The sequence below is a fragment of the Desmodus rotundus genome, chromosome 9, assembly GCF_022682495.2.
Source record: "Desmodus rotundus isolate HL8 chromosome 9, HLdesRot8A.1, whole genome shotgun sequence".
In the NCBI taxonomy this organism is placed as follows: Eukaryota; Metazoa; Chordata; class Mammalia; order Chiroptera; family Phyllostomidae; genus Desmodus; species Desmodus rotundus.
The window spans coordinates 95,413,816-95,432,093 of record NC_071395.1 but is presented as its reverse complement, the minus strand read 5'-3'; the positions used below and the strand labels follow the sequence as shown (position 1 = coordinate 95,432,093).

The following is an 18,278-nucleotide window of genomic DNA, read 5'->3' as shown; positions in this document are numbered from 1 at the left end:
GATGTGTCCTCTGAGGGTGAGAGAGCAGTCAGGTCTTTCCTGAGGAAGCAAATCACCTGCCCCAAATGACTCTGTAATATTTACTTCCAGCATTAGCTCAGCTGGGAAAGGCCAGCCAATCAGCTACAACTAAAACTGAACTGGTATTGCTCAGTTTCTGGCTGAAATGGAAAATTCTGGTCACATTAGGTCTTGTGCCACTGACTTCTCTGCCCTCGGGAAAGTGATTCATCCACAATGCCAATACCTTCAATAGCTCCTGCTAATGGCAAAACTAAAAGAACAGGGTGTCTTGGCCTCAGTGGCCAGGCATCAGGCCTCCCAGGTATGGCTGGTTTGGTTCGAAGATAGCAATTCCTTCAATAACAGAAGGTCATCATAATAAGCCAGTTAAATGTTGTTATTTCCTCTTCAAATCATTACTACAGACCTTCTAAGTAACAAAATGAAAACAGACATAGGCCAATTATCCTGGCCAGGCTTCAGTAGTAATCTAAGGTCCGTTTTATTGGAAAACTGCCCCTTCCTGAATTCTGTACATTCAGTCAGACCTTCAAAAGCCTTCGGTACTGGTACTCACACCTGAGACAAAGAACCATATTGTGACTACAGTTAAGAGGGCCGCCAAGTGAATACATTCTGTATTGAACATCCCTCACCGATTTCATCGAGTAGTTCCTGAGATGGAGGTGGTAGCTCATCAATGTGATGCTGCGAGATGGCTTCTACCAGTTCTTAAAAAGGAACAAAGGGAAAATGACTTAACACCCTCCTGGACCTGCAATGGGTTTTCTAGGCCCCCACACAGATGTGATGTAGGATTTGTCAGTGATGATACAAACTAAGGCAGGAAGAAGGCCTCTTGAACTAGCAGTCCTAGTTGAGACCCCCCAATATGTGAATGGCTTTTCTATCCCTTTTACTCCAAACTTTTGTCTCCCTCACCCTTACCTCAGTATTGCTTAACCTGTGCTTCTCGCTCCCCAGAGATATTTAGGGTAGGTGAAGTACAAATTTTTACTAAGAGGCTGGAGGCCCAATCTGGAACAGGACTGCTGAAGGAATATAGAGTCTCTGGACCAGTCAAATGAACAAAACACAAAGTAGAAGGCCTTTCTCTATCAATTATGAGGCCAGGGGACATAGGAGGAATCATACTTTGGGCCTTCCCCTAAGAGCTCAATTATTATATTAACAAAAACCCCTCAGCAGAATTCACAAAATCCTTATCCCCTTGAGAGAGATTCTAGAGTTGTACCAAAGAAGCAAGACATTAAAATTAATGTGGCAAAGGCAATAGGCCTGTCTCAAGAGCTGTTAATATGCTCATACCCTTGCTTTGGAATTCTCTTCTAAGAATCTATCCAAGGAAAGGAGCTGAGATGCAGACACAGATTTTTACACAATTCTTCAACATAAAGGCATGTTTAAGAAACATATGTAGAATGAAATATTATATAGCCATTACGTATATTTCTTTATAATTTTTACTGATAAGGGGAAATCCTCAAAATATCAAAGAAAAAAGCAGGTCAGAACTGATATACAATATGATCTCAACTATGCTAAAAATGTTTTTTAGCTTATTTCTAAAAATATAAAAAAAGATATGTATCAAAATAGTATAAGAGGTTAAAAATGGTGATAGAATTCAGTGCTTTTCTTTTTTAAGCTCTTCTTTATTCTCCACGTTTTCTATAATGAGTAGTTTTACTTTTATAACTGGGGGAAATACACATAGTATTTTTGTTCAAATCTAACATAACATCAAAGACGAGACTAAGGCTCCCTTAGTCTGGCTTCCTATTATGAATGTGTGTTTTGACGTTAAACACAGGGTACCTTTTGGCAGGCTCCTTTTGTGGGTGGCATGGGATGATGTGTCAGGTGCCTTAGCATTGCTGAAGGGACCAGCCCCAGTAAATGTAGATGATCTTTTCTATAAGACATAAATATGGTAATTGACACATATATTGAGCTAAAAAAAGCCATATAACTCAATCATTTCCAACATTAAGGCTGTGTATTGAGAGCATTTGAGATCCTGCTTCCCGGCATGTCATCAGTTTGGCTCAAAAAAAACTCTTATAAAAATATATTTTTTTAAAAGACTGTCTCATGGATGGAAGAAGCCTGTTGTTTGTTGACTGAGTCAATTTCATTGAAATGTCACATCCTCCAGGAAGCCTTCTCATTCCTTTGCCTCTGTAGCACTCAACTTATCGTTGTGTTAGTTTTTCTCACTAGGTGGTGACCTCCTTTGGGGCAGGGACTATGCCTTTTTTATTCACATTTGGATGCTTAGAAGAGGGACAGACATGGTCCCTGGCACTTAGAACCTGACCAATTAACAGTTTGATGAACAAAAGCATAAAATTCTCTATTGCCCTACTTCAGAGTGGGACCTTTTGTGAGTCAAATGCCCAAAGAAATAGTAATTGGTTTTTCATCGAGGGCCAAAACCAGTACTCAATCTGCTATATAGAACGGTTAGTCAACAGGTTCTTTTTGTTTTGTTTTGTTTCTTAGTGAATAAACACAACCATTTTATTATTTATGATTCTAGGAGTCAGAGTTTCAGGCAGTATTCAGCAGGAACTGCTCCACATGTCAATTGGGGTGGCACTGGCTTGGAGGACTCAAGAGGATTTCTGTCACATGTCTGAGGCCTTGGTGGTAGCAGGACAGGGAAAGTCACGTTGCAAAGGGGTGGAACAACAAGTTCTTAATGCAGGGTACCAAGTAAGGAACTTGTAGTTATGTTGAAGAGACTATACACATAAGATATGAGGGAGAGAAAAAGAAAAAAAAAAAGAACAACAGGGGGCAGGGGAGGAGAGAACGTGGTATAAAATGGAGCGCAGACTAGTAGTTCAGGAGTTCAGAGAAAATGAGTATCAATCAAAACTCTCAGGGAACTAACCAGAGGAGGCTTCAAGGAGGAAGCAGAACTCAAACCTCCCCAAGTGGGCAGGATATGGTTAGAGAGAAAGGACAATGCAGGTGAGGGTGGCATCATAAGCTACGGCAGAGGTTGGCTCTTTAGAGAAATTGCCGAACATTATCTCTAGGGGGAAAACGGCACAAGAACCCAGGATCCATCTCACAGTAAGGACTCAGACAGAGCCCCAGGCAAGCCTGGAGAGGATCCAGCTTATTTCTTGGTAAAACAGACTTGGAGAAATCACGGCACTCTGGATCATCGAGGCCTTCGGGCTGGCTCCACAAGAGTGGAACACAGAGCTGGTATACATACGTGATCAGTTAGTCTTGAAGGGAGAGTCTTAGAGGAAGTAAAAAGGGAATCTAGGCTCTTTGCTTTCTCTCGGACAGTTGTCGATTTATCAGACAGAGTAGCCGTAGATTCTTGACTGCTCCAGTATGAGGTAGACCCTGTTTTCATCTGAAATGTGATGCTTCCAAGGCAGTCTTTATAGTGACTGGCACTTGAAGAAATTGACCCTGTTTTAGAAAAGACGGCAGTTAGTGTCTGGATCCTTTATTATTATTTTATTATTATTATTATTATTATTATATCAGTTGGGTATGTGAAAAAACTGCCTTTTTAAAAACATTTACTTATTTATTTTTAGAGAGGGGAAGGGAGGGAGAAAGAGATGGAGAAGAAACACTAGTGTGAGAGAAACAGTGAGTGGTTGCCTCTCACACACCCCCAACTGGGGACCTGGCTGGCAACCCAGGCACATACTCTGAGTGGGAATCGAACCAGTGACCTTTCATTTGGCAGGCCAGTGCTCAATCCACTAAGCCACACCAGCCAGGGATGGATCCTTTATATTATTTAAAAACAAAAACAAAAAACCTCACACAACTCTATGACTATACCAGGGGTTCTCCAAATTGTTAATAACTGAAATAATCACTGATCCAAGACACAGCTCAAAGTATAAAAAATTACAGTTCTTAACTTAGTCATCAAAATAAAGGGAAATTATTTGAACTACAAAAATACTGGAACTAAGGACACTAGAAAGAGGATATTGACAATAGCTGTATATAGTTGCAGGACTCAGAACTATGCATGTTTAGGGACAAGGGGCTGTTTGAAGTCACAAACTCTAGAGAATGCAATGTACAATATTTGCACTAAACTCAGTAGTGCTCAGGGTACAGAGTAGTCTTCACATTTGCACAACTCTACCACGAAAGTAAAAACACCTCCTTGTATCTGCTTAGTAACCACCAGCACCACCCCTTCCTGGCCTCCCATGAGCTTATTCCCTCCAGCTTTGAAACACCTCTGAATTGTGAGAAAACACCTGCCAGGTCTGCTCCCAAGTCCTGGCTTCCCAGAGCCAAGGTGACAGGGGCTGCCACTCCCTCTCCCAAAATGCTTCTCCTCCCTGTGGGCGATCACCTGGGCTGAGCGGAGTGCTGACACTAGTAGGCGCATGGTTGATTTTGGGTGTTTTGCATGAGACTTCCTTAAAGGAACCGTCTTGTTCACAGGAGATACTAGACAGGTCTTGAATGTCTGTCAACGATCTGAAGAATTAAAAGCACACAATAATTGGGAAATGTTTGGAAAAATCAAACAATATATTCCTGAAATGTACTTCTTAAGAATGTTCTTGACAAAAGTCTTTATTTGGCAACAGGCCAGAGTTAGAGACTATCTTAAAATTCTATTATATTTTAAAGAAAATATCTTACCAAAAGACGTAATGTTAAATATATCTCAGCAGGTAAAAATATACTAGATCCATAGATAAAAGCATATATGTGTGGGAACCAGATTTAATCTGTTTAGTAAGTATAGACATATAGTTGTTATTATTAACATCACAGTATTTCCTTGACTGTAAGATGCTAGCAATTTAAATCACATCTTCCTGGTGAAAGAAGCAATAGTCTCACATAAAAGGGGAAAACTGTAGATTCTTACAGACAAGGAAATACTATTCCCCTCAACCCGAAACTTGACACAGTTATCCTTAGGCAACCCTTCAGCAGCCATACATGTCTTTCCCTTTCAGCTCCTCTGGTGAGTCCTTTAATGTGTCCTCTTGTTCACCTTGTTCACTGTAAGAGAGCAAGTGAGAAAATTACATGAATTCCCTGTTAGCTGAGCGCACTAAATTGGTACAAGGGACCAGTGTGAGAAACAGCAGGAAGGGCACTAAGCTCAGAAGTAGAAAGTGTGGGTTCTGGTCCTGGTTCTGGTACTGACTAGCCACATGTCCTATGGCATGCCTGGGCCTTGCACTGTATGCCCCTGTTTCCTCTTAAGAGACTCAATAAAAACTCTCGAAGGATCAGCCCATCTGAAATCAGCTAAGGATGCTCTATAGCAGTGAGCAAGTCCCAGAAGAAATCAAGGGAGCACAGGAACTTTGCTGGGGATAGAGGCTGGAGCAAGGGGCACCGCCATGGGGCCTGACCAGGTGAGAGACAGCTTCCTGACACGGAGTATCAGGAGAAGCCAAGGGAGGCTTGTGCCAAAAAATGGCCAGAAAAGAATACTGAAGACAAGTTGACCTGTTTCTACTTTAACCAGTATTTAGTATTTAATTTCAATACTTGTTGAACAGCAAACCATAAGCCAGATCCCATGCTAAATCCTTCCATGTTTTCACATTTCTAATCTTTGCAACAACGCTGTGAGGCCAGTAATGAAAAGGAAAGAGCATGGACTTTGAATTTGAGTTGTGACTAATTCTCTTCACTAAAATACTTGTTCTCCTTCCAACCACACAGCAGGACAGCATTTTTTGATCCTCCTAATTTACATAAGTGGCCACATGACTTGTTTTAACCAGTGAAACGTAAGTGAAAGTGATGTAACTCTTGGGAAGAAACTGTAAAGGACAGTGCACAATTCACCACGTCCCCTTTTGTCACCTCAGCAACTAAGAAAGCACAGAGAAGGAGCCTATCCTCAGCTGGCATCTCTGATAGAAAATGCAGCACAGACCCCTCCTGGCCATCCCGTGATGGACATGGAGCATGAGCAAAGATAAACTTTCATTGTTTTAAGCCACTAAAACCTGGGGATTGTTGTGTAGCATAATGTAGCCTCTCCTGACTGATACAGACACTAACTGTTCAACCTTAAAAAAAGTACTTGAACTCTCTCAATTTTGCTTTCCTTATTGGCAAAGTGGAAATAACAGTATGTACCTCAGAGGATTGTTATATGAATTAAATTTGACAAAACAAAGTACCGGGCATATAGCAGCAGCATAGAAAACACTAGCTATATTATAGAATAGGAAATTGAGGCCCAAAGGGGGGAAAGTAAATTAAATGTTATTGTGCCAGGCCCTTTACATCTATTATTAGTTTTTTAATTCAACTTTTTATTATAAGATAACTATATATTCACATGGAGTTTTAAGACATACACGTTACCCAGTTTCCCTCAATGGAAACATCTTGCAAATCTATAGGACAATATCACAACCAAGATGTGGACACTGACACAGTCAAGAGAGAGACATTTCCACTGCCTCAAGGGTCCCTTATGTTACCCTTTTATAGCCCTGTTGACTTTCCGCCCATTCCCCACCTCTTCCTTAACTCCTAGAAACAAATCATTTGTTCTCTATTTCTATAATTTTATCATCTCAAATATGTTATATAAGTGAAATCATGTAGTAAATAACTTGCTGTGATTGTTTTTGCCACTCAGCAGAATTCTCTAGAGATTTATCCAGCTTGTCATATGTGTCAACAGTTCATTCTTTTTCATGGCCAGGTAGCTCAGTTGGTTAAGAGTGTCATCCCATACGCCAAGGTTGTGGTTCGATCCCCAGTCAGGGAACATACAAGTATCGGCCAATGAAGACGTAAATAAGTGGAACAACAAACCGATGTTGTTTTTCTCTCCCCCCCTTCCTCTCTCTAAAGTCAATAAAAATAAGTAAGTAAATAAATAAATAAACAAAGCGGGCAAGCCAGCCAGCCAGCCCTGGTCAGGTAGCCCACTTGGTTAGAACATCATCCCTAAATGCCAGCATTGTGTGTTTCAATCCCCAGTTAGGGCACAAACAAGAAAAAATAAACGTAAAAAATAAGTTAAAATGAAGTGTAAAAATAAAAGAAAGATAGTTCATTCTTTTTTATTGCAGAAGAGTATTCCATGGTATGGATATATCAGCCTGTTAAATCACTCCCTTGTTAGATAAAATCTGGGTTTCCAGCTCTTGGCAACAAAAAAAAGTGGCTGTAACTTTCACATATGCATTTTTGTGAACATAAGTCTTCATTTCTTTGGGCTAAATGCCCAGGAGTTATAGTATTACTTTTAATCCCTACGTCAACATTCTCAATAAGGATTCCTATTCCTAGTTTACAAGGAGGGAAACGGAAGACAGGGGCTGGGAACCCTGAGCGAGGCCATGTGGTAGGAAGGCAGTCAGGATCTGCATACAGATGACGGCTGTCTTTCATGGCTCCTCACCACCCTGCTAAACAAGGCCTGGCACAGCTCGGCTGCCAAAGCTAAGCTGTAGAACATGGCGGCTAATACATTTTAAGATGAGCAATATATAAAAATGGGGTGTTATCACCAATTAACATTACTTCTATGAGTCTGAGGCTGTGAATAAAATAATAGCACATACCTTTGTATAGGTTGGAATTGAGACCTGGTCAAAACCTCAGCATTCTTTCCAATGCTTTTTCCTATTTGGACCTCTCTTTCACCTGAAAGAGTAAAATAAATTCATTTTTAAAAGAATTTTTGCCAACCCAGATTATTATTTTTATTCCCTTCAATTTCTCTTGGTCTTATCCACAATGAGAAATAATCTGGATAAACAAAAGCATTCCCTAATTGGGTTTGAATTGAGTGCTTTACAAGAGGTTTTTGCTCTGAAAGTTTATTTTCCTTGCTCAGAGGGGAGAACTCTGACACTCAGAACACAATCAAGCCATTTACTGGCCTTCCAGTTATAACCACACAGTTATTTCTGGAGACAAATGTTGTTTTGTCTTTTTAGGAAGGCAAACTGACCTGGTTCCGGTCAACAGACACCAGGGGGCGTTGAAACCAAGAACTGCTTGTTCACAGATTCCAAATAGAAAAGACCATTAGCTGGGTGTTCTCAGAGTGCTAACTGTGCTTCTTGGCCATCAAATACCACTTAAGAAGTAGAGGTGGGGTCTTGAGGTTCAGGAGCTAATTTACTGTCTTCTGTTCTCCTTGGCCGTCAAATGTCTAAAGTTAGCCCACCCCAATTCTCAGTGAGATACTGTGCAGACTTCTGGGCAGACAGTACCCATGCTCCTTCCCACCACTGTACTGCTGTGGTTAACAGAGAGGGGGACAGAGAGGCCCACCCTATTAGCAAATTCTCCTGATCCCCCTGCCATTCCTGAGGTCCATGTAGTCTGGTGGGCAATGAGGTGGTCCTCAAGAACAGTGCTCCCTTTAGCAGGTACCAAGGAGCTCTGAAACCCCACCAGTGAAGATGCACTGGGGTTCTTCTTCCTGTGACCCTCTTTCAAATACCTAGAAAGCATAAATGAATTCCCAATAAGCACAATTTAGAGCAGGAGGGGAATTTAGAGATTTTAGAGCCTGACCACTTCCTTTACTTTATACAAGGGGAAAGTGGGGCCCTGGAGTGAAGTGAGTTGCCCAAGGTCATGCAGGGAAAAAAAATCAGTGGCAGAACTGGGCTTAGAAGCAGCATGTGTCCAATTGTTACCCCTGTTTCATCGCCTGGTATACAGCATATATATATCAGAGCCCCAGGGGAAAAGGGGGAAGAAAGGGCTGAAAGAATGAAACAGTAGAAATCAGAGGCTTCTTCATGTACTGCAGATGTTTGAATCAAACTAGCTCAGGTTTTCTGACCTGCCTGCCCCCTAACTTCTCTATTCCACTCAACCTTCTTCCAAACACGAGCAAGGTGACTATGTGCAGGCCAGGCTCCCCCAGGAAGTAACCAGGGGCAGAGGCTCCACAGAAAGAAGTACATGGCCCAAGACCTAGGTCTGGGGACTTAATAATACATATCATCCTGAGAATTTAACTGTTCATCTAAAAGCTAACAGCTTAAAATGCTCCCAACTGTGACTGGGGCCTGGATCAGGTTAGAGATGGAAGCTGGGGCTGCAGCAGGAGGAAGAGAATGAGTTCAGAACCCAAGCCCACCCTGCATTGCTGGGTTAAGAGTGTTGAGACATGACTGTGGACAGCTACATGGCTTGGAAAGTGGTTAACTCTGGTTTTAAATTAGATGGTTGCAACCTTAAAAGAGCAAAAGTATACATTTTTTTAAATGTCTGTGTCAGAATCAGTGGTTCACTTACACCTTACCTTGTGCCAAACCCTGGCTACTGATCCAAGGTTAACTTCCTATGTAACAGAAAGCAGTTGCTAAGCTATATAGAACCTAAGGCCTCCCAAGGGAAGGGTGTTATGCTGACTCTGCACTATTGGCTGTTATTAACTCTTTGCAAGAAAAGGAAAATGATGGTAACACTCTGCCTTTTGGCATAGAGAAGGACATGGAAACCTACTTCTAGTTGTGTGAATAACTAACTGAGTGACCTGGGCAAATCCCTCAGGTCAGCTCAGCAAAGATAACTAAATACCTAATATGTGCCATGAAGGAGCCTCTATGCTAGTGACAGACTAGAGGAAAAAGAGAAGGAACAACTACAACACAGGCCATAAGAACTCAAGGGGAGGTATAAATGACATGATGTATGGATGTCTTGAGGCTGTTGAGGGGCATGAGATATATTCTAATGAGGGGAAATCAATGAGGCTAGGTTTTCTCGTGTATAAATCGAAGGCCTGGAGGAGGTTATCTCTGAGGACTGCTCCAGCTCTAAACGTCTGTGTTCTGACATGAAGTGAAGGCAAGTGATTCTCAAAGGAATCTGCCCTAATGGCTTATTACCAGAGCCTTGATGTTGGGCAAATGCATCTTGTATTCCTTCAAAGTCTTCTTCTATAGGACTGGAGGTCTGCAAAATAGAGAAAGAAGGTTCAGTGGAGGCAGATATATCATCAAAAGGTTGAGCATTTCCTGATGTTCCTAGACCCTGAAAATCTTCGTAAGATTCCTACATCTTTTATAGAAAAATAACAAACCTGCTTTGCAGACACTAAGTACTTCTTTGTACTACATGTTGCTCCTCAACAAAGACTCCCCCACCTTCCACTGTAAGAAGGAATTAAGTGACTTTTCCCTTCATCATTATACCCTCGTCACCCCAACCTCCCAACAAAAATGTTTTGATTCCTAGAAGCTTTATCAGAAGAGCCAAAGAGCTGGAAAATACCCCAGACCAACAAGTTTAATCCACAGGGTAAGAATTCAGAACATCGGTTTGAGGGGAGGCAGTGATGGGGAAGAGGAGGCCCAAAGCAGGTCTTTTCTGGGACCGATAACGTTCTGTTTCTTGATCTGGGTGCTGGTTACATGAATTTATTCAGTTTGTGAAAGTTCAGGAGCTAAACACTTAAGATCTGTATACTCTTTTCTGTTACACTTTTTATGTATGTATATATATTATGTATATATACACACATTTTATATCTTTTTATTAAAAATTTTCATAATACCCCAGTCTTCTCACAATAAAATCAAGAATTGTTAAAAATAATGGAAAACCGCGTTTTCAGAAGTGCAGACAAGTGGAAATGATGCTTTCTGATGCATCACTAAATTCTTGTCAGTCAAATGCTGTGATGAGCATGTATGATCCTCCCTTTCCTCTACCCCCCTTCTATACTGGTAATAGAAGATCCAAAAAAGGTGGCAGATTAGTGGGGAGCTGAGGTAGAAATTATATAAGAAAGAAAGAGAATCCAATGAGTTTCACTCTGTAAATGAAAGTACTCTGTACAAGTTTTTGCAAAAGCTAGGCAGATTCCCAAGAAAGCCTAGTCCTGGACAGCTTCATATTTGCTGCTGTTATCCTGGCTCTCCCTCCCACCACTAAAGCGCGGTAGACCACGGCTACTTCCCCACATCTGTGGATCGCCAGTTCTTCTGCACACAGAATAACAGAAGGCCCTGGCTGGCGTGGCTCGGTTGGCTGGAGTGTCATCCCATGCACTAAGAGTTCATGTGTTTGACTCCCAGTCAGAGCACATACCTTGCTTGCAGGTTCAGTCCCGGGTTGGGGAGTGTTTGGGAGACAACCGACTGATGTTTTTCTCTCTCTCCCTCCCTCTCTCTCTAAAATCAATAATGTATCCTCAGGTAACGTTTGGTTTTTTTTAAAAAAAAGTAATAGCAGACCTTCTCTGTCCCCAGAAAGGATATGTAAATTGGGTAAAGTGGAGAAAAAAGCTTAAAAAAAAAACCCAAAGTGCTTTACAAATAAATGTCGGAACCACAAATTTGGAAGAAATTGCATTTGACCTTCCATTCTCAAAAGCCATATTTTTCAGATGTTTTTCAAAGCACATGAGAGCACTCATTAAATCAACATTATATATACTTTTGTGTAAGGTTATTTTTCCTGAATAAAAATAATTTAAAAGGAATAAGGCAATGGAGAAAGCTTAAAATGTACCTTACCCTGAACTGTAAATTTTTACCTCTAGAGCTAAGTCTTCTTGAGCACTTGAGGAGTAAAAATGTTCATTGTCCGGAGTTAAAAATTCATCTGTTATGTCCTCAGAAGACTCGGGTGAACAAGTTGATTGCCCAGACCGATCCTATTAGTAATGCAGGAAATTACTTTTAAGTTGGTGTTCATTGTAAAGAAATCCCTTCACAATTGGATGTAGTGTCAATAACAGGGTTATCTAAGGCCCTGACTGGGTGATCAGTTGGTTAGAGCATTGACCTGATACACCAAGGTTTCAGGTTCGATCCCCTGTCAAGGCACATACAAGACTCAATGAGTGAATGCATAATTAAGTGGAACTACAGATTGATGTTTCTCTCTCTCCCTCTTTCTCTATCTAAAAGCAATAAATAATAAAATAAATATAGTAAAGTAAAATAAATAAAATAATAAAGTAAAATAAGATAACCCAGCAGTCAGGGTGACTCTCTCTGAGCTGGCCCTTCCTGCCTGCTTGTACACCTGCCTCTGTTCTTCTTCCACACAGTACGCTGTGAATGAAATGCAGTCCATGTATTGGCATCGTCCTCCAGAGAAGGCTGAGGCTGCTCAGAACTAGGGAGTCCCTTGGGTGTTATTACAGTTTAAAGGCAAGTGAAGGATCGTGATTTTAAAAACAGCAATGCAATCTCAATAGTAAAAATAAAAATGAAAAATTTTAACATAATAGTTATTTCTTCAGTACCTCTGCTCCACCCCTTCCTCTTTTGCTTATTTTTCTTATGTTCAGGCCCTGATCCCCACATGACAGATAACTGGCTCCTTTCCTCACCTTCAATCTCCTTTTGTAGAGGTTTTATAGCTGATTTCCTTGGATACTGCTTTTGCCACACACTTTCTCTTCCTGGGCACTTAGCAGCTGCTCTCCTTGACCTCTCATATCAAATTGAAACTTCTTGGACAAGCCCGGCCTCCCATATCTTCCCCATTTCCCTGATAGACCTGCTTCTCTAGCTAAACAAGTCTTCCTAATATAGCACATCCTGCCCTGGCTGGTGTGGCTCAGGGGCTTGGGCACCGGCCTGCAAACCAAAAGGTAACCAGTTCGATTCCAAGTCAGGTCCCATGCCTGAGTTGTGGGCCAGGTCCCTGGTTGGGGGCACACGAGAGGCAACTGATTGCCCTCTCTTTCTCCCTCCCTTTCCCTCTCTCTAAAAAATAAGTAAAATCTTTAAAAAATATATGACATGTCCTTCTATCTGTCATGTGACAGAAGGAATAAATTATCCTGTGAGTAGTTTATGTGCAATGATAAAATACAATAGTATGTTCTTTGAAAGACCTAAAATGTTATCACAATTTTATTTTTATACTGTTTCATTCTCAATTGCTAGTTATATTCTTTAAGTGATTGTGGCCCCATGTCAATGATGATAAAAATCTTTGGTTCCGCTTTGCTGGTGTGGCTCAGTGGATTGAGCACCAGCATGTGAGCCAAAGGGTTGCTGGTTTGAGTCCCAGTCAGGGCACGTGCCTGGGTTGCGGGCCAGGTCTCCAGTAGAGAGTGCTCAAGAGGCAACCACACACTAATGTTTCTCTCCCTCTCTTTCTCCCTCCCTTCCCCTCTCTCTAAAAATAAATAAAATCTTTAAAAAAATTGTTTTGGCTCCTTAGCCTGGCTGGACTGGGGCCCAGTTGCAGGCTTTAAGTATGTGTTAAACCCCTGATGCAAAGCTTTAACCTCAATGAAAATGCTAGAAAATTAGGACTGAACCTCACAGATCCTGCCGAGGCTCAGTTGTCAGGCAGGAACATACTCCTCCCACTGAGCTGAGGGCTGAATTTGGGCTTTAGAGGACTTCCAGGTGAGGGTCTTCTCATCACAATCCTGGCCCTGCTTTTCCTTCTCCAATCACCAGCTTTGGGACCTAACCTCATGCTGTACTTTCACAGTTGGTCTTGTATATCAAACGAGATGGGAAGCTCAAAAGCCAGAGCTGAATCTGACACCTGTCTGTGCTGCCCCCAAGCTCCAAAATACACAGTGCTTTGAGTTCAACTGATTCAAAAAGTAATACGCAGGGAGGTAAAGACTTCTTCATTCATGTCAGAGACATGAGGGCATATACTCCAACAACAAAAAAGAGAAACACAATAGATATTATTTCAATGTCACAATATGTAACAACAACTCAGTTCTACTTTATTAGGTCCTTGGGTTCACCTTGACTTTCCGGAACATATTACTCACACTGCAAGACTTCTCAATGACCACAGATGCTTCAGAACTTGCTTGAAAGACTTCATTATGCTCTGGCTGCTCATTTTTTCTGGGGCACAGGTGCCTGATACCTAAGGATTATAACACAACCATGGCCATGGTCATTTGGTGGTGTTCAGACAGCAGGGAAGGGCAAAGGGCAGCGTGAGAGAAGAGGTGCATGCATATTCTGCTAGGGGTCACCACATCCCCTATGGCCAGGTCAGGTTTGGTCTAGAGAGTGGAGACCGTTAGTTTCGCCTGGCCACTACATACAGCCCTGGATTATTCACCCTTTTGTTCACCCATTCAAGAGTGGAGCTTGACAAGGAACAGATTTTAAATACAAAAAAAACCTAAGCCAACAGATTTCCCACCTAAAATAAATGATCATTTTAGATGTACATTTCTTTGACTTGCAAACAACTGTGAAATAATATCTCATGCCTTGACTGCAAGAAAACTACCAGGTGAAATACACGGGCTTCAGTTTTAACCTGCAAATTTATAAAGTGATGACGGTCAAAGGTTCCTCTGTGACCTGGCTGGTATGGCTCAGTGGACTGAGTGCTGGACTGTGTACCAAAGAGTTGCTGGTTCAATTCCCAGTCAGGGCACATGCCTGGGTTGCAGGCCAGGTCCCCAGTAGGGGGCGCACGAGAGGCAACCAGACATTGATCTTTCTCTCCCTCTCTATCCCTCCCTTCCCCTCTCTCTAAAAATAAATAAAATCTTTAAAAAAATTATAAAGGTTCCTCTGGAATAGACTCTGGGAGCCAGTACAATTTTTTCACTTTAAAATGCAATGCAAAGAAACAGGCGGCCGGGAGAGGCTGTCTGCCAGTGCCCTCAGGTAAGAAAACTTCAATTTCTTACTAGGTTACACCCAGTACCAGGGTCAGTGCACAGGGATTATTTACTTTATTTGAGAAAATGGGTTTGCTCCAACAGTAGAAAAACTCATGAATCTCTGGATTTCTTTATCTGCAGGAAGGACAGTGGGATCAAAAGGATATTCTTCTGGGAAGGAGAGGATACCAAGCAAGGAAGTATTCCAGGAGGTTTACTTATTTTTGAGAGCTTATTACTTGATAAGAGTCCACCTATTCCAATTCCTCCCACTGAACTTACTGGTGAAACTTCCAGGCCCACGCTGACTGCCATACTGGTCATTATCATGGTCACCATTGTCTGTTTTGTCACATTTGTCATTATTTCCTGGCTCATCATTTTTCCTAGGATACCCTACAACATGCCGCCAAGTCACATTCTCAGGGTCCCTAATCGGGAGCTGCAGCAAGGGATCGGGCTCATTTTCAGCTTCATTCTCTAAAGCCAAATTACTCTGAGGATGCCAAGGAGGTACAGTCAGCTGCCCAGTAGCTGCTTTCTCTGCCATTTCTTTCACCTCCACTGTGTACAAGAAAAATCCATAGTTAAAACAGCACCATTAACATAGCAAACAAAAGCTTTTGATTCTCAAAGAGCTATATAATACTTTTATAGCCCATACTGTCACAATAATTGCCTTTTTAAAAACTGGACCACCCTTAGCTTGCCCTATTTCACTTGAAGAGGAGGGGAGAACTGATGACAGAGTGAGAAAAGGGCAAAAGAATTTCAGTTAGTTACAGTCCTTATTGCTGAATCCCAGACAGCAGGGAACTTGTAGAGGAATCTTCTTACTGTGAAGATGTCACAAGAAAAGGACATATGAAGTCTGTAGGGATTCTACAAGATTTGACTGAAGTTTGTCTAGCCTTTTTAGGCCCTGGTGAGTTCATATTTTGGGTGTATGCATATATGTGTGTGTTTTCATTCCAATATCCTATACTTTTGCTAATATCACCTAGCATTGGTGTCAAAAAAAAAAAAGAAAAAAACCAAACATGGACATTATATCCTTTAAGCTTATAAGATAAAACTAATACAAAAGGATAATGCCCACAGAATATGTGAAAGTGACACTGTATGCTTTCTACTTTAATAATGATAAACATATTAAATACCTAGATTGTATATTTTTACTACACTTGTTATATAATATATAGTAATACATAATGGAAATATTTCTGCCCTGGCTGGTGTGGCTCAGTGGATTGAGCACTGGCCTATGAACTGAAAGGTTGCTGGTTCAATTCCCAGTCAGGGCACATGTCTGGGTTGCAGGCCAGGTCCCCAGTTGGGGTTGACGTATCTCTTGCACATCGACATTCCTCACCCTCTCTCTGTCCCTTCCCACTTCTCTAAAAATAAGTAAATAAAATCTTTTTTAAAACTTTTTTTAAAAGATGTATTTCTTCTATGGTCTAGAAATAAAAATGCATTTTTCTTCTTTAGTTAGTAATCAGAAAGGCCGAGCTTTTCAAATGGAGCGATCTAACAGAAAAAAAGAATGAGTGCGACACGGGCTGTGTACTTAGAGATAACAACCAGATTAGACATATTCTTTAAATTTCATTTTGTCCAACAGAACCCACGACTTTATACTCACTTTTCCATTTTAAGTGTAGATTTCCAACATCTTCATCCTTTCTTGACTTTGCATTATGAATTTCAGAAGGCACAGATTCCATGTTGATCCTAAATTGTATAGGTTTTTTGTGGGGGGAGCGAAGCAGGGTGGATACAAACATGTCAGTTTTCTCAAGTTCTTGACACAACCCTGAGCACACCAGCCCACCAAGAGGACTGACTGTCCCCGACTCTTTCAGCCATTCCTGGGGTTGTGCTGACTCCTCCAAGCCACGAGAGGGCGCCAGACCTCCCAACGTTCAGCTACTGACACTCCTTTCCTGGTAGAGCCCTGGACAGGGATGGATGTCAACCGAGGTCCCTTTGGATGGTTTGACACAGAGAAGAGTACACTATTCTGCTGTGTTACTTTGGCTTGGCCACTGGACTCCTCCCTAAACTTCCCCTGGCTAAGAAATTGAAGGACTGGGTTAGAATACCTCTACGGTTTGTTTTTTTAGTTTCCAAGTTAGATTTCAAAAGTGCTCTTGGGAAATTTGCATAGGTAGAAGAAACACACAACTGAAATAGTTTCACCTGAGAGAATCCTGGTCCTCACACTGTTGCAGAGCCTGCTGTTCCCCTCAATGCCACAGAACACTAGTGATGGTTCAGTAACTCTCCTGCCCTTTGGTCAGAATTCTCTGGTAATAGTCCCACCTGCATATCAGCAATAGCACAACAACTAACATTTGTAAAGATGGACTTAAGGCACCAGGGGTCTTAAAGACATTCAGAGGTCACCAGCCTAGTTTCATTGGGCTCTAGACCTTGACTTGCCACTGGTTGGTATGACTTTCCAAATTTCAATCTCTCTGGACCAAGGTTTCCTCACCTGCAAAACAAGGGAGTATCTTTTCCTTTAAATATCCCATAATTATATATATACTTTATTGTCTATTAAATTAACTCTTGAAAATGTGTGATCTGTGGCATGTACATGAATTCCCTGTTATCCGGAGTGCCCTATTCTCCCACTGGGCCAGAGAGCAGAGAGACTATTGCATTGGAAAGGTCAGATCTGATCAGCTTCTTTAAAGAGCAATTTGGCAACAACTATCAAGAATCTTGAAGCCTTAAAGATTCTAAAGTTTAAGATGTCCAAACCCTTGGCCACTATAGTAACTTTGCTTCGGGGAATCTATCAAGGGCCTACTCCGAAATACAGTAAAAGCTTTACTGACAAGTCAGAGTGGCTCTATTCATAACAGAAAAAGTAATGAAACAACCTAAAATTCCATAATAGGGGAAACCCAACAACTTCAAAATAAGTTTACATTACAAGGATGTTTTTAATAACATGGGATAACGTTCACATTCTAATCTAAAGGGAAAAATCAGGATATAATATATTATAATTAAAATAATATAATCAAGATATATACATGTAGTATAAAGTTGCACACCCTAAATTTGTTATTAACCAATGTTACCTCAAAAAATTTAATTTTTGATAAAGACATATACATGTACATAATTATAATTTTATTTTTTAAAGTATACAAAAAAAGACTAGATGGATTGGCAGTAAAATGTTCAACTTTACTTTGGTCTGTTTTTTTGTTCTTTTGGAGGAAGAAAGTGGAGCTGGGCAGGGAGGACCACAACCACAGCTTTTGCTTTGTCATCTAACGGCTATACTGGCATCCCATCTGCTTCTAACAGTGGTGTGAGTGCTAAACCTTCTGATGTCAGTAAGGTGGTTCTCCAGTAATTCCCTTCCCAAAGATAAAATACACTAAACTAAAATGCCTGCCCCTTTTCCTCGATTCTCTCTTAATGTACATATTTACCAACACAAAAGGAGCAGCAAACTCTTGTCATTAGTCTCAATCACCACTAGGGGAGGAAATAAATTTTTTCCAGAACTGATTAAAAAGCTGTGGATAAATGCTGCCATTTAGCAACAGAAAAGGAAAACTGAAATTGATGTGCTAGCCTATCTTGAAAAACATCTATCACTCCTTGAAGAATTCCCCCAATGCAGGGTACACACATGCTC

General features: G+C 41.2%; 1 protein-coding gene across 2 annotated transcripts in view; it reads right to left on the bottom strand.

The window, feature by feature from the left end:
- The window catches only part of TEX14 (testis expressed 14, intercellular bridge forming factor), a 55,220-nt gene that overhangs the window by 14,855 nt on the left and 22,087 nt on the right, over window positions 1–18,278 (bottom strand). For both annotated transcript variants that reach the window (XM_053911834.1, XM_045182538.2), the window contains 11 exons: window positions 16,257–16,345; window positions 14,894–15,175; window positions 13,754–13,854; window positions 11,531–11,650; window positions 9,879–9,945; window positions 7,587–7,668; window positions 4,981–5,043; window positions 4,379–4,506; window positions 3,257–3,462; window positions 1,843–1,939; window positions 660–734 (listed from right to left, as the gene is read on the bottom strand). In XM_053911834.1, the coding sequence (XP_053767809.1) occupies window positions 660–734; window positions 1,843–1,939; window positions 3,257–3,462; window positions 4,379–4,506; window positions 4,981–5,043; window positions 7,587–7,668; window positions 9,879–9,945; window positions 11,531–11,650; window positions 13,754–13,854; window positions 14,894–15,175; window positions 16,257–16,345 (1,310 nt within the window). The remainder of the gene's footprint in view (window positions 1–659; window positions 735–1,842; window positions 1,940–3,256; window positions 3,463–4,378; window positions 4,507–4,980; window positions 5,044–7,586; window positions 7,669–9,878; window positions 9,946–11,530; window positions 11,651–13,753; window positions 13,855–14,893; window positions 15,176–16,256; window positions 16,346–18,278) is intronic.